General features: G+C 41.4%; 1 protein-coding gene across 2 annotated transcripts in view; it reads right to left on the reverse strand.

Annotated features, from left to right (window-relative positions):
• nedd4l (NEDD4 like E3 ubiquitin protein ligase) overlaps nt 1–25,875 on the reverse strand; it is a gene marked incomplete at its 5' end in the record, with an annotated part of 127,999 nt that overhangs the window by 81,880 nt on the left and 20,244 nt on the right. For both annotated transcript variants that reach the window (XM_084325239.1, XM_084325238.1), the window contains 2 exons: nt 7,915–7,968; nt 11,818–11,856. In XM_084325239.1, the coding sequence (XP_084181365.1) occupies nt 7,915–7,968; nt 11,818–11,856 (93 nt within the window). The remainder of the gene's footprint in view (nt 1–7,914; nt 7,969–11,817; nt 11,857–25,875) is intronic.

Genomic DNA, 25,875 nt, shown 5'->3' on the forward strand with positions numbered 1-25,875 from the left:
TCCCTCTGGTGCTAAGAGAGGAGCCGGCCTCCATGGCTCATCCCTCTGGTGCTAAGAGGGTTAACACATTGAATTAGGAAGGTCCCCGACTCCCAATACCACCTGTTTTTTCCAGACCAAGTACAAGTATATTAGTATAAGTACTTAAATGTGGGTACTTGCTGATGCCGAATACCGGCGTGAGTACTTACTGTAATAATACGGTTACTGTTGTAACAATGACTTTAAAAACACGTTTTATTTTCATCAGATGTTCCTCACTTTCTGACTGTAAATAATTAAATATACAACATGATGCGGTTGCTGACATTTTAAGTAAAAATTATATAAATAATGTCAAATAATATAAAATATAAAAACTTCTCAACTTTGTGTTTTCCTGAACAAACATGGCACAGACGAGTAGTAGTATCAGAGTAGTTTTACGAGTACATGTGCACAGTATAGGACCCGATACCGATATCAGGATATCCCTACGTTAACCCTTTCACTACCACACTAGACGGTTTACAGGTGGTAGTGAAAGGGTTAACCTTCTGTGGTGTGGTAGTGAAAGGGTTAACCATTTGTTGTGGGGCAGTGAATGTATTGTCGCAGTGAAAGGGTTAACCCTTTGGTAGTGTGGTAGTGAAAGGGTTAAAGGGACACAGCCAGTACACATATAATAGGAATTAATGTAAATGTGAGTTCAGTCATAAAAACGGCCACATTAGACACCGGGACAAATTATTCTAACAAAAGGTTATCGTGTCTCCCATTACAAATGCCTACATAGTACACCCGGTAGTAAACCTTTCCATCTCCACTCCCACACAACCTCCCATGTCGCTCGTCCAGCCACAACAGCTGTATCCCTCAGCCTGTGTGAGACCCCCCCTCCCCAACAGAACAGGCTGGATCCTGAGCCAAGAACCCCCCCACTGACCCACCACCTACGCATATGTTGAATCAAACATATGAAGTGGGGGCGGCTAAGTGGCGCAGTGGGCAAGGCGCTCGCCACTAACGCAGGAGATGCTGGGTTCGAGCCCAGCTCTCGCCGTTGCTTCCGGCTTGGCTGGTCGTTCATACTAATACAATTGGCAGTATTAGGAGGTGGGAAAGCCGGTGGGTGGGGATCGGACGTTGTGGACAGCGACTCCTACAGGTCGGTTGGTGCACCTGTACAGCAGAATGAGGTATCAGTATCGGGGGCAGCGTGAACCTCCCACGCGCTACTCCTCGCCGCTGAGAGATCGCGCTGTACAGGTGAAAAGATGCGACGGCTGCCTCCTCGTGTACCGGAGGGGACACGTGACGCAAGGCTTCGTCCACATTGCAACCGACCAGTGGGAGGCATGGTCTAACAACGTTCGAGACAGGGGAGGGAAGAATTGGATAATACGAAATTGGGATGGGAGAAAAAAAATTGAAAAATGGGGAGAAAAAGTAGAAAAAAATAAACATATGAAGTGAACGTCCACTCCCCGTCCGTGGTTATTGAATGGCCATTATAGGAGGAACATCGGCATAGCTTCCATTATCCAATAACAGGCCTCAGCAAGGCAATGACATTCAGACTGCAGACGAAAGTGGCCCAAATCAGATTTTTTGCTCATATGAGACTGTTGTGGTTTTTCACAACAGTGTGAACAGCACAAATCACATGGAATTGGATCTTTTCACAGGGTTCCCAGACATTGCAAAATGAAATTCAAGGACTTTCAAGTACTTTCCTAAGCACTATTTTTCCTTTTAAAAGGGCATTTAAAATAATACAATTCACTTTTATTAAATGCCGTTTTTTATAGAAAAAATATCGGATCCAATATTTATGTCTTAAAACCAATTTCCGACAATTAGTTACACTTTAAATAAAAAAAATGCTATTTCTTGATTCCGAACAATTTTATCATAGATGAACAAAACTTTCAATGTGAATGGTTGATTTGAATTTCAATGACTTTTTAAGCACCTTGTAAAACAAATTGGCTGTTTTCAAGGAATTCCAGACACTTTTACACAATCTGCGCCAGAAACGAGTTAACTCGTTATTGCCCGCCATGCGTTCAGCGCCAGAAACGAGTTTAGTCGTTTTTGGGATCGTTATTTCGTTTATTCGCTATATCTATTCATAATTCATAGCTGCAGCCTCTGGTATAGACTTCAGACCCTGTCTGAGCTGGCAGACGGTCAACACCGCCCTCTACTGCCAGGCGGAGCTATTGCATCTAATTGAAAATGGGCTGGTGTGTTTTAGGAGGCGATCTGAGCCGGGCGGGCGGAGTTTAAATACTCAGGCGAGCCAGTTCTATACAACGATGTGAAACGGTCGGTAGTGTGGTACGGACCTCCACAAGCATTATTTGGAATTGTGATCACCAGATATTTGGATTATCTCTTTCGCATTACATCAGATACAAGGTAAGAACATTATATATAAATTTGATAGTTTATCTGACATTTATTTCTACCCCAATCACAGCCATCTGTGTGGACCGTGTATGGCTGTTTACCGTTGGCTGCGGTGGAGGGAGGGGGGCGAGCACCCCGCTACGACGGTCATTTCATGTATGCACAGAGACATAATAATGATAATCTAGCGTTGATGTTTAGATAATCAGCCGAAAAATTACAACGGATTACAGTAAAATGCATTTTTCTCGTCTTTTTCCTGGAATTACTGAAAAGCACCCAAACCATACTCTATTCAAAACGGTATAAAACGGAAATGTACGGATGAAAAAAAAATCTGTCTTGGGCATGTTGACTGGAAGCAACTCACTGAGGCCCTGTTTAGACGGAAACGCTAGCAGGTGAATCCGCAAAAAAAAAATTCGGATGTGCCTTTCGTTTATACGGAAACAGCGTTTTTACGGGGTGAAACCGCAAAAAAGTGAGACTACCTTCCAGGGTGGAATTCCTAGAAACGATAAACCTTTGCGCTATCATCTAAACTGTCAAACCGCATAAAACGATGACGAAGGGGTTGTCAAGGCTCTCGTCGCGCGTGCTGCTTACATCACAGGCATGCGCCAATAGCCTAGAAGCGTAAACAAAGCATGTCCGATTCTATCCATGGCGATCACCTGAAGGCTACATTGGCAGTACTTTTAAATACACAAGAATCTGTCCCGCGGCTATCACAACTATTAGTACTGGACCCACTGTCTGTGAGTGACTCTGCTTTGGTCCAATCACATTCCCCACCCACAGTCTGCGAATCAGAGGCAGAGTAGGGCGGGTCTTCACAGCACGTCATGTGACATATGCGCCAATCGTGTGACAGCGAGGCTCCGTCGTTCCGAGTCGTTCCAGTCTCGTCTGCACGCAGAATTCCATCCCAAAACACTAGTCTAAATGCAAAATTAAAAGTGAGACCGTAAGACGACTTTTGCGGTTTCTGTTCAGACTCTCTCCGTCTAAACGTAGCCTGAGACTCGACGGCGTTATTAGACCAATACGGTAGATATAATATAAGATATATTTTAAGCACTTGCAAATGTCGCAGTCTAAAACTATATCCATTGAATAAAGACCTGGCGATGAAGGGGCATCAGCGCCCCCCTGCTGCTGGCGGTCAATGTGTTAAGGACCTTGTGCGAACCCTGGACTGTTGTGATTTTTTCACAACAGTGTGAACAGCACAAATCACATGGAATCTGGTCTTTTCAATTCTGATTTGAGCGACTTTCATATGGAGGTCCTAAATCAGATACAGTTCTGATCTTTTGCAAATGCGACCTCAGTCTTGCAACTTTCATGTGACTTTTACGTCTAGATTGACACTTTCACAACTTCTTTTTTACGTACATCTTCTTTATTGTTCATTTGCGCATGCGGGTCAGTTCAGGAGCGGTGACCAGTTCACACTGGAAGCTGATCTTGGTCACATTTGAAAAGAATGTGAAAAGCCAAACAAAAAAGATAAGATATGAGCAATAAATCAGAATTGAGCACCAAGGCTTGTAGGTGTGAACTTGTAGGCGACCCCAAGTCAATAAACACTTTTCTCTACTCCAGCGGTATGGTTAGCCACGGATAGGGAACCTGTACACCAGAGGGACCGACTGAGACAGAGGTGAATTGATTACGCCGGATTACGCACGCCTGCTTTAGCTTTTTTATAACTGTAGCATTTAACATTATAGGCAGGTGTAGTCTGACATCACTTTAGTTTCAGTGCTGTCGCCGTCAGCAGCGCCAGAGAGAAGTGTAGTTCCTCACTGACCGAAAACATAAACGTTGTTATTTTGCTACCTTTACGATTAATTGCGAATTTTTTCATGTTGAGCTGTGTGGATGAATACACACAGAAAGGTACACCATGCCAATGTTCATGCTTTATTTTTTTTAAACGACAATGGTGGAACGAACTTCCCACCACAGTTAAGACAGCCGAAACCCATCCAAAAAATATCTAACCCTAACTAACCTTACTGTCATGCACTTGTCCTAATATACTAACCTACACTGTAGCACTCAACACTTTGATGAACATTGTTACTCAGCTGATAGAGTTGTGCTCTTCCTGATGGCTTGTCGTACAGAACTTGTAAGTCGCTTTGGATAAAAGCGTCAGCTAAATGACTAAATGTAAATGTAAATGTATACTAACCTACACTGTAGCACTCAACACTTTGATGAACATTGTTACTCAGCAGATAGAGTTGAACCCTTCCTGCTGTCTTGTTGTACAAAACTTTTAAGCCGCTTTGGATAAAAGCGTCAGCTAAATGTAATCGAGACGATTTAGAAATGTGTCCATTGGAAATTTCAAGAGGGGTGGACCACGCGGGAAACGGCAATGACGTAACCACTACACCTCCTTATGCCGAAATGTAATATAGTAGTCATGGCAACTGAAGTCCTACGGCAGGCCCCGGGGCAAAACCGCGTACAGGAAAGCGGAGTGTTCTCGAGCAACGCTAGAAACGAGGATTACAGCACCACCGCGATGACATAAGAGGAATGTAGGCGTCTGCCGGAGCACTCCAGTCACAAACGGCTTCTTCATAGTCAAGTCGATCTGGCCGCCAGCTAGAACAGAGGACTGTTGTTTTCTTGACAGAATACGATCAGAAGCTTTGGCCACAGACTCCCTTCCCTTTCCCCCGACTGCATCCCCCCCCCCCCCCCGTTTAATTCAAAAGCACAGAGCTGGCGTAAGAAGCCCATAGTTAACACCAACCCTACGGGATCTAATGCGTCTATGTGCCGAGGGAGTGCAGGAGAGAGAGAGAGAGAGAGATTTTAATATAGTTAAGGTTATATATGATTGTAAAAAAAAATTGTACTTCTCACAATCTTCCTGGACACTTGACATTTTCACACTTATTACTGTACATTTTACTGTATATTTTTGGCTGGATAGTTGTATACAAACCAGAATGTATATCCCCGGACGGTATTTTATTGTTTATTCTATTTTATTCTTATTTTTTATATTATATTCTTATTTTAGTGCTATTGACTACCTAAATGTTTATCGTTGTTCAATGCGAGCGATCTGTAGTGCCGAATTTCCCTCTGGATTATTAAAGGATTTCTATTCTATTTGTTGGCTGATGTTGGAGATATAAACAGACCACATGGCACCACTAGCATGTGGTCTCTCAAGATCACACGGAGGCTGCGGACAAACAATTATGATGAAGAATCGGCAGAGAGTTTAAACAGAAGAGAGGATTCTAAAAACCACACATAACCTAGTAGAATTAACTACTTAAATCCTGCAGATATTTGACAAAAATGTCAATAGTAGTGATGACTGTAGCATCCAACGACAGCTTAGTGTGATGTCAGAGGAATCATAGTGTAGATGACTTTGACCTAGTTTAAACATTTGTTAAATTTTGTATAATAATAGTAATGCATATTGTTACAAAGGATCAGATTAAACCGAATATATATATTTATTGATTGATATATATTGCATAGTATTTGTATATCGTTTGATATCCCTTGTATATTCCTTGTACATATACACGGAATATCCCTTTAGCCTATTACAGACCATAATATTTCATTCTCCTATTGGACAGCGGTCCACAGGCGCCGGGGCCGTGTCTCCAGAGTCAGGTTCAAAGCCACCGTCAAGACATGTCTGTACATGCCCGGCCTTGCTCAGGGATACGAGACAGAAATGAGGTTGGCACTAGATTGTTCGCCGTGCATATAAATATGGCGCAGGTGAATACAGAAGTAGAGTTACCCAATAAGTTGAAGCCTCACCCACGATACTCCGTGCGGTGAAGTATGGCCTGTTTTGGCCCCAAATAGAGCATTGAGACCGCGTGCGAATTAATAACTGAATTGTCAGAGTTTGGCGCTATACCGTCGAGTGCGACATATTTCTATTAAGTCAGTAATAGTCTATTTGTGTATAGTGTATCGTGCGGCTAAAGTTCTACAGTGACCAGCATCACCAACGCTTCCTCGTATCAGCTAGAGTGCTTATCCAGGCTGGGCTGCTTTCATGGCGCTTTCACCTGAGGAGACCTAGACGAGAACCGTGTGGACATGTACACTGGATTAATCTACCCGATGACTACATAGCCCTTTGCGGCTGGATTATATTTGTTTTGGTCCTGTGATTTATGGAGCGGAGAATAGCCGACGCCTACACGTGTGGGATTTACCCTGTGAGGAGACAAGTCGAGTCCGCGCCTCAGAGAGCCTGAGGCCGGCTAGCTTTCTTCACTGTGGAGCTACAGTCTACGGAGAACAGCTGTATTCGTCTGTGGATCAAGAGACTATTGCACCGTCTCCTGTACTTGGAGTCTCCTTAGTCATCGTTGACCAGACTCTCTACTACCGACAGATCCTCTACCCCTGCTGGCTTACAACCGGGGGGACCCTTCCAGTATCTCCCGCTATATATTACTAGTGTACCATAGATATAATTCCCTAAGATTCAGGTTGTATAATTACCTCCTGCGTAACCAGAGAATGGACATTCATTATTGATTTGCCTACGCACATTCCTTTGCCTTATAAGCGCATCCAAAGTAAAATACAGAGAAGTATATTATGTACCTTTTGCTGCAATACATACTTGATTACACCTTTGTGTGGAACCGATTCATTGTGGGAAGTGTTCATCATATTTATATATCATGTACTGTATGGCCAGTAATTAAAGTACATAAAGCGGTAGTGGTTTAATGATACCATACTTATCAATACAGTCAGGGAATTGTACCCCTCAGTTACACATATTGTGTTTTATGTCTGCAGTTTGCCTTTTGGCCAGTTGATTCACCTGCTGACAATGTTGACCCAAAAGTTAAGGTGCAGACAGTAATTCCTCTCCAGCAAACAAGGAACTGGCGGTGGCGTACATTAGCTGCTGTATCTCAGGTCATAGATAATAAATGGAGACCTAGTTGTTACAAGGCTTGCTTACAATGTAAAGGCAGAGTCTGGCCCCAGGCCTACAGTTTACAGCAAGGAGTAGTCCAAGGAACGTGGAGAATAGGCAAAAAATTATTCCATAATTTTAGTAATCCAGTCATAGCTAGATTCAATGTTAGTAATTTGCTGTTGGAACAGCCAATATGAATCATAGTAGAGAGTCTAATGTAGCCGCATATTATTATCCAAATAAAGCACACTGTAATAGATATATGTACAGTAGGAACATGCCAAGATATTGGAACATCCACTGAAAAGCATGAGGGATTCAGGATGTGAAATTAAACCAACTACAGCACAACAAATCCGAAGAGGACCTTAAAATAAAAGACTAATAAGGAGAACAAGAACAATAATAATAATAATAATAATAATAATAATAATAATAATAATAATAATAATAATAATAATAATAATAATAATAATAATAATAATAATAATAATAATAATAAATAATGATAAGAAGAAGAAGAATAAGCTACACAGGGGTGGCAAGAAGTGAGGAACTTTGAATCTTACCAATCTGTTTTCGTCAAACACCTCAAAGAGAAGCCTGTGGTTCTGGGGACACACCTGTGTTGGCAAGGTGGGAAATAACAGTGAGAAATAGTACAACAACAACAACAACAACAACAACAACAACAACACGCAGACAGACAGAGACAGACAGAGCAAAGCTAAAGAGGAATATTGAATAAAGTTGTATTTTCCAATGATGCTTTACAACAATATGGAGATTCAATACAGGTAGGGTACAACAGGTAAGCAAGTCTCTTCAAAAATGTCCAGTACAAATAAAAAGTGCTCTTGTCAAAACCTTGTACATAACAATATCAAAATCAAAAACAGGACATTTTAGATTAGATAATGAATATTTGACCAATATAAATGTAATAGAAATCCAAATATGAATAGTGAATAACATTATGGGGCTACACCAGTGTTAGCGATTTTTGGCCTTCCATCGCAAACTGTGCCACTGTAACTGGACCTTTTTGAAAACCCCTGCCAGGGTGAAGATTCAGAAACTATGTTTAAAAAGAAAATAATACAGGGCGGTCAGGTGGCGTAGCGGAGATTGCGTTCGTCACCAACCCCGGAGACGCTAGGATTCGCCTGTTCGAATCCAGCTCACCGCTCCGGGGTTGTCACCAGCTTGGCTGGCCGTTCACACTAATACAATTGGCAGTATTAGAGGGTGGGAGAAGCTGGCGGGGTGGGTCCGGGTCGTTGTAAACAGCGACTCCTACAGTTCGGTCGGGGCGCCTGCTCAGCGCGGATAGGATCTAAGGGGGGTAGTGTGATCCTTCCACACGTTACACCCTCTCAGTGAGAATCCGCGCTGCCAGGTGAAAAGAAGCGGTTGATTGGCTAGACGTGTGTCGGAGGAAGCACGTGATAGCCTCCACTCTCCCAGACAGACTGTGGGGGGTAAGTGCGCAGCGACCAGGAAGGGGATTGGGAATTGGCATAACGACTAACATTGGGATGGGAGAAAATCGGAAAAAATCGAAAAAAAAAAATACAAAAAATACAAATAAAAAAATACAAATACATTTATAAAAAAAATTATAATAATAATATGTATTTGTGTTGACGGGTGTAACCACAGTTTATGGAAAACGCTGACATCATGACTAATGGCCCCATCCACATGTATACAGATATGTGGTATTTTCTCTGCAATCAGGACCACGGAGAGCTCCTTGCAGGTGGAAAACTGAGTTTTAGGTCATGCTATCATCAAGTCATTGTTGTGTGGATGGAGAGATGTTCTAAAACATGTTCTAAAAAATTTATATATTTATTTATGTATGCATGTATTTCGTTATTTTAAAAAGGAGGGAAAACCTTGGTTCCAGAAATACCTGTGTACATATGGATAAGCCTCAGTCTTCTCCTCAGGCACAATATGTATTGCCTCCACACACAACTTAATTAAAATTCTATTTTTGGAGACATTTCAAAAGTTTTCCCGTAATTCGACTGACTCACTCACACACACACACACATACACACACACTTTGTCAGTCATTCACCGTCAGTCACTCACTCAACTACAGCAGTGATGAATTGTCAAAAAATAACTACTGAATGCTTTAGTAACGGTAAAAAGATTATGAGAAGAAAGGGTGGGAAAAGAGAATGACTTCATTTTTTATATCAAGGCAAGAATGACTTGGAACCCACATGGCAAAAATACTTTAACACAACTAATAAACAATGATTGTTATCTCATGGGGAGGAATCACTTGAGTGTGACTGGGCCTGTAAACTAGTTATTTGATTACATGGGCACTCATTTCCCTGACGTGCTTAAAGCTGAACTGCAATAAGGAAAGTACATTAGCTACCGGTTAGAGATGGGTGTGAGTAATAGCTTACTCTAGTACTCGCAGTTTCAACTGAACTGGAGTGGTTTCTGACCCCCCCCCCCATCACTAAAAGTGCTTGTTTGTGCCACTGAAACAGAAACTGCACTCTGAAATCCCACGAGGTGAGAGTTGTTGCAGGAAGACAACACTACTACATATTTACATGTGGAGCATGAAAGCGTTCTGTAAAACTTTTGTTGTGTTGAAACAAAGCTAGCTTTGCGTAAAAAAGATCAAATACTTTTTTTTTTGCACATTTCCAAATTGTGCCAACAACATGTCGGCCACTTTGCGTAGCATTCATATACTATTGATATGGACATGCCGTTCCATGAGCAGAGAGACCTGCTGCAGACAGAGTGGAGGTAATGTAATTATTATTACAAATAGAAATGATAACTGACTGGTAACTGTAAAAAGCATTGTTATGTCCGTGGAGCAAGACATAATAAAACTGGTAGTGTGTGTGTGTGTGTGTGTGTGTGTGTGTGTGTGTGTGTCTGTGTCTGTGTCTGTGTCTGTGTCTGTGTCTGTGTCTGTGTCTGTGTCTGTGTGTGTGTGTGTGTGTGTGTGACGCACGCAATATCTAGTTTTTCCTACTGCCATGTGCTTTAAGATGAGTTCTAAAAATAGATTTCCCTAAACAATTGCTCAAGCACTACAAGTAATTCATGCGAGTACTCGATCTGGGAAGACATTACTTGTGCCCTTCCCTGACCGGTACCACCACCACTTTACCATAAGCCATGTGTCAAACTCAAGGCCCGAGAGCTTAAAAAGTGTATGATTGTCTTAAAATAAGTTTAAAGCGTGCATTGACAATAAACTACATCTCCCACAATGCATGTCGATTATGTGACCCGTGAAGTGACAGCATCCCCCTACTAGATGCAGAGTACATCAGTGTTTAACTAAGGCGATTTCACCAACAAGTCGAATTGAGAAATATCTTCATTAATGATGCCAACATGTCCAGGAAGAGAAAAGTTGATGCAGATGGAAGGCAGTTTCAAGAAAGGTGGAAAAGTGAATGCATGTTTGTGGTTCAAGGAGAAAAACCGGTATGTCTTTTGTGTTATGATGATGCAGTGTCCGTCGTCAAAGAGTACAATCTACGTCTGCATTTTGACACAAATTGTCCAATAAATAAAAAGCAGACTGAAATCGCTGCAGAGTATGTTCACAGGAGCTACAGCCATAAACCATGCAGCAGTGAAAGCTAGTTTATTGTGGCTGAAGAAATATTGTCTGAACTGTCAGGTCCAAACTGGCTGTGTGACTTTGCTATGTTGTGTGACATAACCGAGCATCTCGCCCAATTGAATCAAAAGCTGCAGGGACGCAAACAAGTCCCACCCAAAACTTTACCAATATAGTTGTGAACTGAGACAACCCTAAGCCTTATTTTGTTATTTTTGGGTACAGTTAGAGTTGTGTGCTCAATGTTCATGCAGACACATGTTTTCTGTAATCAAAATATCTCCCACTAGTTGGATGTATGGCCTCTGCAAGGTTGAGTGCAGGATTTGTTTTTGTAACATGCTATATCTGTCCCACATGTTCTTTGCAGCTCACACTTGTTGGTTGCACTATAGTTCTGCCCCTCTTTACTGTGACAAAAAGGTTTTGAACAAACTTAATGTCATAGCTTGTATTTGATGATATTCTTCTTTGTTATGAATGGTTTGATCATTGATTGATTGAGTAATATGGGGTTCTTACCTGATAAAACTAAAAGGATTTGTTAACATAACATAAGCTAACATATTTTTACATCTATGCAAATGCATATGCAATATGTGTAACATGAACAAGTAATAAATACAGAAACAATATGTTTAACAATATGTAAAGGAGTAGTTACATTTATTTTACATTACATTTATACGGTCTTTGGCCCTTTGAAAGCATTCATAATGCTGATGTGGTCCTCTGTGAAAATGAGTTTGACACCCCTGCCATAAGCATTAAGTGAGGAATGTATCACACAGGAAGGAGTGTTTAACACATTCTTTTTATATAAAATGTTTTTATAAATAGCACTTACTCTGAAGTAGAACTCCTCGTTCCATTTGGGATTTAGAGTCTGAAAGAGAAGACAGGAAAAAACAGGATTAGAGTAAATAACTAGTTAACCATACATTTCGTCAGTGCCATGGATAATCAGCATTGCCTTCGACAGAGCAGAGACCCTTTAACCCTTTCACTGCCGCACTACCAAAACGGTTAACCCTTTCACTGCGACAATACACAGGAGGTTAACCCTTTCACTGCCACACAACAGCCGATTAACCGACCGCCGGTTGTGTGATAGTAAAGGGTTAACCTTCTGTCGTGTGGCAGTGAAAGGGTTAACCCTCTCTCACATTTCTATTTATTTATTTTATGTTTTAAGAACAAATTCTTATTTACAATGACAGCCTGGCGAGAGGACAAAAGGGCAGGGACAGGGAAAAGGGGGCAAAAAATTTAATACATTCATGAGAGTCCTTAAATCGGATCAATTTTGGCTATTTTCAAAGTATTTTGCATTTCATTCCAGTTACTGGGAGCAGCAAATTGGAAGGAGGATTGACCAAAGGAAGTCTTAACACAGGGAACATCTAGCAAGATATGCTGAGCAGTTCTGGTGTTATAGGGAGTAGATGACAATTTTAACAGGTGTATCAAATAAGGAGGGGTCACACAAAGGAGGTTTTTTTTAAATGAGTGTAAGCCAATGAATTTCTCCTCCAGAATGTAATGATGGCCAATTTACAGATGTGTATAAGTCACAGTGATGTGTTGAAAAGGGGGCAAACCTAATTGCTGAGTGATACAAAACATTAAGGTAACCAACGAGACTCTTGCTTGCATGTAGTGATGCACGATATATCGGCCGCCGATATAATATCGGCCGATATGGCCGTTTTTTTACACATCAGTATCGGTCCGATATAAAGATAGGGCAGATATTACAAAAAAAAAAAAAATTACATGTTTTGGCCTTAAATAGTTTCAAAATATCAGTCATTTCTGAAAATAAGTTACAAAAGTAAAAAAAAATTATGCGTTTTGGAAAATAGCTCTTTATTTGATTATCATAAAAAAGTGTTTTCTATACAGAGATATCGACATCGGTAAATATCGGTATCGGCCAAAACAGCAATATTAATATCGGTTATCGGTATCGGCCACAATTTTCACATCGGTGCATCACTACTTGCATGCATGTAAATTACATCACCATAGTCAAACAATAAGAGAATGGACATTTGGACTAGGGAGCGTTTAGCAGTAAAGAAGGAGTGAATCCTGTATAGACTTATTATTATTTATATTTAATTGTTTTTGTTGAGTGGTTTTTGAAAATCCAGAGTGCCTTTCCTACCATGTATAAAAAAAAATTAAAAAAAACATACACCACTGATTATGGGAATTTTCATCATGTTGCCATATAATAATAATAGGGAGGTGTAGTGGTTATGTCACTGGTGTTTCTCCTTGAAGTTGAAATTGTCATGTATTTCCAATGGACACATTTCTAAATCATCTCGTTTAAAACAAATAAAGCATGAACATTGGCATGGTGTACCTTTCTGTGTGTATTCATCCACAATCTATAAGCAATTAACACATTGGCGCCCGGGCACGGAGATCTCCATGTTTCGAGTCCATGCGTTGTGGACAGAGGCACGGATATATCCGTGGGAAGTTGTTATTGCTTTTATTCCATTTTAATAACCTATTCAAGGTCGCCGAGCGGCACTGCAGATTTACCCTACTCTATGAATTCGACAAGGTGCAATACCGGCCAGATCCTCTTAGGGGCGCTATCGCGATAATGCAGTGTGCCCTGTGGCTGAACGGATCAGTATTTTTATTTTTATTTTTTCAATGGAGATTTCAGTAGCAGGATTCTGGATGTGCAGCATGTAGCTTGGATTACGTTTCGGATCGCAGATTTCACCATGCAATAAGGGGATTTATCATCAGCCAATGGACATATCGATCTACCAGATGGCGATCGATAACGGGGAAATGCTCGGGGGGAGGGGGGGGGGGATCAGCCCGGACCACGGTAAGATCTTTTTCACGTAAATTACAGCCCGATCGGGTATTTTTTTGATAGCCATCCAGGCGTTCGGCCTATGTGGCTAGTTAGACAAACACGGTTATTGGTAATCAATAATAATAAACGACGTCCCCCGCCCCCCCCCCCCCCCCTTTCATGCATACATGCTTTGGGATCGTGTCGATCATATGCAGTTTGAGTTATTTCTGTAGCATCTGTAAAACGGAAATGCCATTGGATATACCGTTAGCAGCTATTAGCCCTATACTGTAACTAGCCTTCCAGAAAATATACCAGACCAAATCCGGTATAAAGCTTATATTCACGGCGCTATAAAATGAGAACCTATTGATGAATTTTTTTTCTTTACGCCATTTTGAAGGGACGGTTTATGGACTCAATTGACAATGAGAATGGACAGATAGCAATACTATAAAGTATAGATTTAGCTCTACAAAAAGCCCCACGTTTGTTTACATTCCCCGGTCCTCTTGACATTAATTAGACTCAGCCCAATGGCCCCGAATGTGTTAATCGTAAAAGTTGCAAAAAAACAACGTTTCTGTTTTCGTTCACTGAGGAACTACACTCACTTTGGCGCTGCTGACTGATGTAGACTCCTGGCTGTATTAGGAGACAGCACTGAACGACAGGTGTTCTACTGGTAAGTGTAGTTCTTTTTTAACGACAAATTATAAACCTTATAACTGACTTTATTTCAACCAGAAAAGCTTAAACAATAATGTTGGTGATAGAAGGGAACTCATTTTGTGCAAAAATGGAAAACTTGCCAATGTTCATGAGGCAGAATTATTACAATAGCCGATAATACATTTTCCCAATGATAAATCCCTATACGGGTGGGCCGCGCGGGGAACTAAAGTGACGTCAGACTGCACCTCCCTATTGACAACACGGCCACAGCGGCCATGTCAATGAGGCCGGCGGGAACAGAGCCGCTCCGGTTATGAATCTTACCTCTAGAGCTGCCCCTCTTATTCCAATAATCAGTCGGTGCAGACAACAAGGACTGATAGCACAGTTTAATAACCAAAAGCATCAACATTTATTTATTCACTCAGGGAACATGTTGGAATTGGGAGGTTTTGGAGAAGGTAACGTTTCGACAACCATTCACTGTACAAACCCACGACTAAAATGCTTCCAGTTGTACCAAAACGGTTCAAAGTAAAACATTTTCATAACCCCTGGAAGAGTGGATTTGTCAGTTTTAAGGAAGCAAAGCAGTTTCCGAAATGATTCAATGTACACTTAAACCGCTGGACTTATTACTGGTGACAGGTATGATACCCACCACTGTCGTTTACAAAAAGGTCGGATGGCCTTCTCTGGTTGAAAGGCGTAACTATCATTGGTATTTGTTAATTTTTAAAGCCCTTATTGGTAAACTTCTCTTACATCACAACACTGTTGGAATGGAATCTTGGAACCTATTCTACACGTTCAAATGACTGGTTGGTTCTTAGGGTTCCTCCAGTTTGCTCTGTACTAGGAAAAGTGCTTTTTCCTTCAATGCTTCCAACACCTAGAATGCCCTCCAACTGACCAACTGGTTCTTCCTTCTTTTGCTGCATTTAAAAGTATGATCTCCGACCACAGTGTGTTGACTTGTAACTGCCGCATTTTATTGTTTATTCTTATTTATTGTGCCTATATGTATGAAATTGCTTTTAAACTGTCTCGTTTTGTAAGCTCGCCATCGCTGTAAATGAGGGTAACCTCAGTGTTGAAATAAAGGATTGAAATGAAACACGTGTGTATGAGACCTGAGACTGAGTCTCACTGATCCTCTTATGTGGTCATAGGAGGTTTGTTATGATAACATGACCCAATGATTGCCATTAATCCATAGATCACCGGCCATGAGGATTTTCACTGACTCTATACTCAATAGGTGTGTGGGTGTGTCTGTGTGTGTCTCTCTCTCAGTCTCCATCACATGCAGTTTATTTTATTAGTCTAAGAACTATGTGACAGTTCCCATAAAAATGCCTCTGGTTAATGAAACGAGACAAACACCGGAATGTCAATTAAGATTAAATTCCACAAGCCCACCCGATTAATAAACAGTGAACACCACTAGATATTTTACGTCAGCGATAAAGTGACATCTGTGTTCGAATAGCTTTGCTGTGATATAAGAAGTCAGTTGAACCCAACGCCCTCAACTAAACTAAAACAAATACAAAAAAATAGACTACAACAATACATATATATCAATGTATGATATATGCATAATAACCAGTGATTCCCGCAGAAATGGAATATACTTTGGCGGAATGACTCCGGGGGGAGGGAAGTGCATAGTAACACTGCACTTCAGAGACAACCTACAACTAGTGATAGTGTCTAGGTCTTTAAGTGTTAAACAGCTGAGAGCAGTCACTGCTGTTTTTTGTAGTCTTCTTTCATACACACATCTTATGGGTGGCTGCCCCCAAAGTATAATTTATGTTTTTTTAAGTTTTCTTTTACTCACTGAGCACTCATTGCCACCAATGCAAATGCAAATGAGTGCTCACAGAGTAAAAAAATTTAAACGCACAAATTATACTTGGGGAGCCATTATACTTTGGGGGCCCCCCAAAGTATTAACATGCAGCGGGAATCACTGATAACCTTTAAAATGTTTCTATATAAGATCACTGTTTCATTTCAAACTCGAAAGGCAACTGATGTTTCCCTCATTTACAGTGACGTCAAGTGTACATTAACACTTTGAGTGCCAGCGACGTGTTATATCGTTATTTCATGCCCCCCGTTGAGTGCCGATGACGCGAATTGTAGTTTTATTTCTTATTAGCGATCTGAATTCATATTTCATCAATCGAGTCTCCCATTGGTACAGCAGCCCCTCTAGGAGCTCCGATGGGAAAATACCGCCCCCTATCGTCTATCCCTGTGTAACTGCAGGCCATTCGATTACACTGGTGGATCTGTGGGGGGGGCCTACTGGCTCCACTATGCTGGCGAGGGATCTGATGAAGAGGGAAGTGATCGCGAGATGGAAAGCAGCCTGGAATATATATTTACAGCAGCCAATAATCAATCAATAAACGCGATCGATATTTGGAATGGCGATCAGGAATTGGAATAATCTTTTTGGAGAACATCTGATCTAAGGTAAGGAATCTATGTTACCAGTCTTGGGGTAATCGGAGCTGTTTTGACCTATATCTCAGCGTGTCCCGTATGTGTATATGTGTGTACTGTGTTGCTGAGGAAATAAGAGAATCGATTTCTCAGCTCGCTTCTATAGCGTGCATAAGTACACATACTATCGATAATCTAGCGTTTATTTGAAAAAGATTCATAAATAGGCAGACAAATGACAACGTGTCTAGTGTATTCGAGAATATTCCAATAAATGCCGTTTTCTGACGGAATCCATCTATTTTCCTGAAGTTTCGAGAGAACGATAGCTTTTCGAAATGCTATAAAAAGGATATGAACCGATTAAAAAACAATCCGTTTCGACAATGTTGACTGCAAACAAGTCATTGATAAGCGACGGGCAGATTAGACACAGAATTTAAAACATAGATTATGCGTTTTTAACGCTATCATTGAAGTGGGTGGCGGCATTCAAGGGGGTAAAAAGGAAAACACGGCCGGCACTGAAAGTGTTAAGACATGATGTTGATTGAGAACGTGATGTAAAGTATATCTGCATATCTGTACTGTTTTGATTTTGTGCTGAATAAAAAAATATATGATCAAGAAAGTGTTAAGACATTAGCAAAAAAAAGCATATAGAATCATAACTATAAGACAGGCAAAAAGCAAGGATAACAACAACTCAATTAAAACACATACAACTTGATTGATTTTTAAACTCTGCAACAGAGGGGAGAATCTCGAGCGTTAACCCTTTCACTGCCGCACTACCAAACGGTTAACCCTTTCACTGCGACAATACACAGAAGGTTAACCCTTTCACTGTCACACAACAGCCGGTTAACCCTTTACTATCACACAACAGACGGTCGTTTAACCTTCTGTTGTGTGGCAGTGAAAGGGTTAAGGACTGTTTTGAGCTTACCAATAAGTAAAGCCCAGACAATACCAATCACTATCAAGATTCAAGAGGTAAGACACTACAACACAAGATAGCAACAGAATGAGATAATGGATAAGCCATACCCCCCAGTAAGTCTCTGACCTGCTCCAGAATAGCTTTTTCTTTTTTCTAGACTATACAGCCACTGGGCAACTATCAGGCACTTTTAGCTTCAGCAACAAGGATGCTGTCCCACTTTAAAAACACATACACAGAGCCAGTAGAGAAGAAAGCCTAGCAGTGAGGCTGCCTCTTCTGCTCCACATAGCAGTGCATTGTCAGCTATTTATATCCTGCGAGGCAGGCATGGCCACTGACAGCATATGTCTGCCTGTGTGGAGGCCGGGGCTGCCTGGCTGCCTGCTAGCCAAGGCATAAAAGAAAATATTGTTTTTTCCTGTTGGTTGTCAGTTAAGGCCATGGGTAGGTAGGGAATTTATTTAATAAATTTTTTTATTTTATTCTTTCCCACGGCGACTATGGATAGGGAATTTCTTTATTTAATTAAAATGTTCACAACAACATGGATGCATGTACTCTGCCAGCATGTTTAATATCCATAACACTAAAGGTTTGACTAAGATTTCTATGAAACGTTATTGTAAAAAAAGAAATATATATATATATATTTTTTTTTTACTCATAAAATGAATTGGGTCACACCTAAATCGGCAGGGTCGGTCGGCAACCGAAAACAATTTTTTTTTCTTTTTTCGGCCCAACCTACACCACCAGGACAGGAGGCTGCCTGCGTGGAGGCCGGGGCTGCCTGGCTGCCTGCTAGTGAACCTACACCACCAGGACAGGAGGCTGCCTGCGTGGAGGCCGGGGCTGCCTGGCTGCCTGCTAGTGAACCTACACCACCAGGACAGGAGGCTGCCTGCGTGGAGGCCGGGGCTGCCTGCTGTCCCACGATTGGCGCACATGTCACATGACCTGGCCAATCAGAGTGCAAAACTCGAACGCGGAAACAAACATTTGTTGTCGAAAGTATTCACACCACCAGGACAGGAGGCTGCCTGCAAGCCAACCTACACCACCAGGACAGGAGGGAGTTATTAACCAATGGGAAGCATCCTTATGAGGCTGAGCGACGTGGGCAAAATATTTATATCACAATGTTTTCCTTAATTTTGACGGTATTAAGGCTGAGACGATATGCCATTTGGATGAATCGATAAAATCGGGTCAAAATTTTCGAAAATAGATATTTTTATTAGTATTATATATTATATATTATAATATATATATCATATCATTATTTAAACAACAAACTAATTTATGTTTATTTTGCAGCAATTCTTTGTCGTTGCCGCCATCTTTAGTGTTACAGATTTCCCCATTCAAAACTACCACAGTGCTCATTCTAATTTTATAGTCGGTGGTCTCTGGATGTGATGGAGAAGTGCACTGCATATTGAATGCACAGTGCAGAGTTGCAATTCAACTGAATTTACATGAAATGGAGATGTTTTAAGTAAAACATGCCACAAGACCTAGTATTTTAGTATAGTATAAAAAAGGTATATATTCATTTTTTACACATTCATCATGTAAAAAGCAGCCACTTACAGTATGATGAGGATCACCACTTAAGTGGTCTCAGCCTTAGACGGTATAGCGGTATTTAACCATTTATGTTTTTCAGCACGATTTATATTAGATTCAAATGTATTGTCATAATACAGCACAAGTACAGTACAAAAAGAAGAGGCTTGGCATCCAACCAGAGTGCAAATGTAACAATAAAGTGCAATGTACAGGTGATTAAACGGGGTATAAAATATATAAATTAGTACTACGGAGTAATAGTGCTAATCAGATGTATGTACAGAGTTGTAGTATTAATATGTACAGTGATACTATGGTAGTAAGTCATAATGGCCAGCAGCGTAACTACCTAAGAGTAGGTATGGATATGTACAGCAGATATAGTATCTACAGATGTGTAAAAAGGATTATATGCAGGTATGTACAGACAGATGTGGATAGATATATATACAGTAAGAATAAATAAATATACATTATATACAGCATTACAATGTAATATGTAAAGTAACATGTAAATTTACAATGTAATATGATGTCTTTTTGATTTTGTAAGACAATTTTCATGGAACTATTTCAATCAAAATCTAATCTATTCTTTTAGTTTTAAAATACTGCAGAAAAAAAATTCAGTATGTACTATGCGTATATTTCGGTCTGTTGGTAGCTTGTAAAATATGGCAAGAGCCTCCACAGATGCTTTTGATTGAACAAGAAGGCACAGCAGTGCTGTTGAAGAGAAGGCCATACAAGCCACAGAGCAGCGGGTGCTGCTAACATTTAGCAAAGCAAACATTTAAAAAGGCAGACACGCCAAACTCTAGTCCAGGGGTCGGCAATTAGGTTTGGTCGCGGGCCAATTTTTCCCCAAGCCATTATATGGCGGGCCAGAACCAAAAACAATGGCTAATTTAATATAATGATAGTGAAAAATAAACGAGCTGCATAGGTGGCATAATAAACTGTAAACGACATATACATGCACTGAAATGTATACATTTGTCTTTTTTCCATTGTATTATAAAGCGCCTCTCTCTATCGGTCTATCCTACATTACGCGCAACCGTCTATCTGACGGCCACGGACCGGTTTAATGTTGAATGTTTAATGTTAAAACTATCTATTTATATGGAATTCGTTAAACTTATCCGTTGTCTTACTTATTATTATACTTATTGAATCGCAAACAAGCCTCGTCTTGTTAAATGAGACGGTCTGGTCTACGGAGGAGACTGGGGCTGACGCATCCAGATTGGGGAATCCCCCGCGATCGATTATTGACACTTCCGCTAAATATATTAATCTAGCTACTAACTGGGGAGACTGATCAATTACGGATAAAGGAATATAGTGGGACGATCGATTATGATAGTTAACCTTGTTAGATGAGGCTGCACTGGAAATGGAGCTAATGGACTTCCGAATGTCTCGTAATTCAAATACCTATAGTGCCGTCATTTCAGGAGCCTCTTCAAGCACTCTTTTTGTTTAAAGTTTAATTGCATTGTTTTTGCATTGTTTTTAATTGCATTACTGTTCACATGCATGTGTGGTGCCGTCAGTCATGAGTAAAGATAAAACTTGAATGACTTACTGAACTGGTGTTTTTATTTCATGGACTCTTGTTTCCCATTTCAGCACCACGCGCTGTCCACCTCACTTTGAGCAAGCCTATACGGTACATTGCCCCTCACTGCCTATCAGTGATGCCACTAACGCGTTACTAAGTAACGCGTTACTGTAATCTGATTACTTTTCCCCGAAAATAGTAATCCAACGCGTTAATCTTTACAAGCCAGTAATCTGATTGCAGTTACTTGTCCAAGTGGCTGTGCGTTACTATTTCGTTACCATCTCATCATAATGCAGGCGGAATGCAGTATTTTCTTTCGTTTTCGACAGCCAAAAATACGTTTGAAGCTGTTTTCCTTGTATTGGGGAGTGACGTCACAGCATGCAACCTCACGGAGTTGTACCATGCTGGTGGGCGCGGCTGTTATTGTTATTATCAGACTGACCTAAACTATAGCGAGCTAGCAGGGAGACGCTCACGCTGGTAACGCTTTCTTGCACTGGAAGTTCAATCACTAGTCTACTACTTAACGTTTGTGTCAGTCTAAGCTAAGCCGGGTGAAAAAAACATTCACTATGCGGAGGAAACAAAATACTGTGTACCGCATCTGGAATATACAGCACAGCACGACCAAACGGATAGAAGCCGAAGTATCGACTTCTACAGGACTCGGAGGTGCACCAGCCAAACAGCAAAAGCTGGATTTCTTTACTGGATTTAAACTTTACTACCCACACTTGAAGTGCTGAAGCACTCTGAAGGACACCCTGCAGGACACGACTGCAGGCCTTCCAGATGCCATAGTGCAGGTATGTTCCACCTTTGAGTTAAACATCTTTTGCATTGCACTATTCATGAACATGGAACACCATACTGCAGTATGTAGGTTGTCAGTAGCACACAATAATAAATAATAATAATAATAATAATAATAATAATAATAATAATAATAATAATAATAATAATAATAATAATAATAATAATAATAGCATAGGAGGAGCAGTACCGTTTAATAGACTGTTTTTTTAAGAGCATGAGCTTCAGATACTGGATAGACCTTCAAACATAAAGAACATTTTCTTGAAGTATAACACTCCAACCCATCAAGTGCTCCTGTGGAACGGCTTTTTAGTCTGGGAGGGTTGGTGCTCACGCCTAGAAGGAACAGACTTTCTGACAAGAGGTTTGAGAAGACTGAGATATAATCACTGGTTTACTCACCCCTCTCCCCTGTTTCACTAGGAACATTAGAACCATATCTGAATAGGGCAGGCCTCAAAGGTAGGCTACATATCAGCCTACATGTGGTGTTATTGACCATTTATCTTTTGTGAAATCTATAGATCTATAGATAGGCCTACCTGCCCCATTAGTACATTTTACTCAAACCTAGTACATTTTACTAAAAAAAAAATTGTCATTCTTATGTTGTGGCAGCAGCAGGGGGGACGACTTCGTAACCTAGTTACTTTCAAAGTAACTAAGTTACTCTGATAATCAAGTAATCAGTAAAGTAACTAAGATTACTTTTTAAAGGAGTAATCAGTAATCAGATTACTTTTACAAGTAATCTGTGGCATCACTGCTGCCTATACCTGTTATTCACTCTCAACATGGATAAAACATAAAGTATGCATATAATAAAAATTATATGATGAAAATAAAATAAATATCATATTCTCAAAATAAACTGACGGGCCAGAAATTATTGCTGGCGGGCCAATTTCGGCCCGCGGGCCGCCTATTGCCGACCCCTGCTCTAGTCCATAAAGAATTTCAAGAGGTTGGTCACAACTCTCGTTTCAATATCACTAAAGTATTCAAACAAGATGTCCCAGAAAAAGCTAAGCTAATTCCCCTCAAGAGCCATCAGGCCTGAGAAATTAGACAGCTGGGTTGTTGATTTGACGATGGACGATAATTAATTTAGTAAAGATGTTGTTGTGCTTGAGGACACCCAGTACACATCTATAAGAGTCGGTGGTGGCGGGCGCCTTCTTGTACGCTGTGACCTGCTGGGGCAGCGGACTGAGAGCGGAGGACACAAACAGGCTGGATAAGCAGGGGCGGCTACGTGGCGTAGTGGGCAAGGCGCTCGCCACGAATGCAGAGAGACGCTGGGATCGCCTGTTCGATCCCAGCGCTCCACATTGCTTTCAGTTTAGCTGGTCGTCCACAGTAATACACATTGGCCGTATTACGGGGAGGGAAACTGAAGGGTGGTGATCGGGCGTTGTGGACAGCGACTCCTACAGGTCGGTTGGTGCGCCTGCGCAGTAGAATCAGGAAGTGTCGGGGGCAGCGTGAGCCTCCCACGCGTTACTCCTCGCCACTGAGAGATCGAGCTGCGCAGGTGAAAAGATGCGACTGCTGTTACCTCAAGTACCGGAGGGGACTTGTGCCATGTATGACTTAGTCCACATTGCAGCCGGCTTGTGGGAGGCAAGAAACGGCGTTCGTGACAGGGGAGGGTTGAATTGGATGATACGAAATTGGGATGGGAGAAAAATATAGAAAATGGGAGAAAAAGTGGATAAAAAAAAAAAACAGGCTGGATAAGCTGGTCAGGAAGGCCAGTAACGTGGTTGGGGTGGAGCTGGACTCTAGCGGTGGTGGCGGAGAGGAGGAGCCTTGCTAAGCTCCATGCCATCAGGGACAACCCCTCCTACCCACTATACACAGACTTGGCTGACAGAAGGAGCACGTTCAGTGCTAGACTAACGGCGGGACCCCACCAGGCGCAAGCACGAGCGGGTTTCGTGCGAGAACAGCGCGCATGGCCGTCCACACGGAGTCCGACTTCAGAGCGGGCGAAAGCGCATAGAGGAAGGCACATTTACATTGGAACAGCTGTAAATGCCTAGTCTATATGCAAAGTCAGTCCCCGTTTGAAGATTTCCAGTTCCAGTGTTCTATTGTCCATTTTGCATGTATAACCAGTTATTATCTAATTAATTAGAATGTTAGAATGAATTTTAGAATGATGAAATCAGTGTGACTTTACTCCTGAAAAAGTATAGTATGGTTTATTTGTATTGGGAAAGATACAGACATGGGAGCGACAGTGAAGCGCTGACCGCCCGCCCGCCCGCCTGCCTCACACCCGCATCCCGCGTCTGGTGGGGTTGGGCTGTAACGACTCCCAAAATGTAGCACTGAACGGCACAGGAAGTCCTTCATTCCGACAGCCATCAGACTCTAACGCATCACTAAGCACAGGGTGACGGTACTATCTTCCTGGACTTTTACTTAAACCGACATAGTAAAGTTTTACACTTACTGTATATTTTATATTAGAATGTAACATAGGAAATGTATATCCCGGACCGTATTTTATTCTTAGGCTTATGTATTCTTATTCGTGACTTTTGGTTTTGTCTACCTAAATGTTTACTGTGAGCTATTTGTAGTGCCAAATGTCCCTCGGGATGAATAAAGTATTTCTATTCCATCTATAATAACGCATGGTGGACACATACAAATTCCTCGTGGGAACACTTGAACAATTAACTGGACTGGTCGGACAACACACTCTACAGGAAGGCTCAGAGCAGGCTGTTCTTCCTGAGGAGACTCCGGTCCTTCAACGTGTGTAATGGACTGCTGCTGTCGTCATAGCAGCCTGTCGTAGCCCGCATCCTCCTTTTCGCTGTGGTATGCCGGGGGGGGGGGGGGGGGGGGGGGGGGGGACAAACATACTGAACAAGCTGGTGAGGAAGGCTAGCTCTGTGGTGAGAGTCAAACTAGAGGTGGTGGAAGAGAGGAGGAGGATGAGGAAGCAGCTGGAGGCTGTCCTGGAGAACCCCTCCTCCCACCCTCTCTCTGAGGAGCTAGCCAAGATGAGGAGCACATTCACATTTTGCTAACTGCTACTGACCTTGAGAACTGTTAGAACCGTTCGACTCTTAACCACTGAAACCGCCACAGACTCTGGCGCAAGCTTAGATCCCATCTGTATTAGGGTTGCACAATACACCGATACTAGAAAAGTATCACGATACCCAGTCGGTAAAAAAACGGTCCAATATACTCCATTTTATTAGTATCGATACTTTTAGAATAATAGCCTGGTGCCGTATTTTCTATGAGTTCTGAGTGGATGCGTGACCGGAACAATGCATGTGTGAGAGCGTAGGCTTTGCATAGTGGGCGTGTCAACAGTGTCTGCTGAACACACACCAAAGCATTTCCACATTGTCTGTTTGTGATTTTGCCTAAAGCCAGGACTTGACAGTGCGAGCGTTTCTCTCCATTTGCTCAAATAAATAATGTAAAAATAAGACAGTTAAATATTCTGTTATTTTATTAATAATAAAAGGTAGAGGAATCTGCGAGCGTTTCTCTCCATTTGCTAAAATAAATAATGTAAAAATAAGACATTGTTAAATATTCTGTTATTTTATTAATAATAAAAGGTAGAGGAATCGTCTGGCAATCCGGAGGTTCCCGGTTCGATTCCCGCTCCTCCCGGGCAGCATGTCGATGTGTCCTTGAGCAAGACACTTAACCCCTAATTGCTCCCGATGAGCAGGTTGGCACCTTGCATGGTTGCCTCCGCCGTCGGTGAGTGAATGTGTGAGTGAATGGGTGATATGCGAGTAACAAATTGTAAAGCGCTTTGGATAAAAGCGCTATATAAAAAAGCAGCCATTTACCATCATTTACCATATTCCATTATATTCCATTCGTTTTTTGCCGTGGTATTGTTTTAGAACTGGTATCAGTATCGAAGTCAACATTTTGGTATCCTGACAACACTAATCTGTATACGCACATTTATTTATTGATAATCAGCTTAATCCATCTACGTTACTAATGTTTACTATCCATGCTCCACAGCTTCCAACTT

The sequence above is a fragment of the Notolepis coatsorum genome (genome assembly GCF_963971535.1).
Source record: "Notolepis coatsorum genome assembly, chromosome: 11".
In the NCBI taxonomy this organism is placed as follows: Eukaryota; Metazoa; Chordata; class Actinopteri; order Aulopiformes; family Paralepididae; genus Notolepis; species Notolepis coatsorum.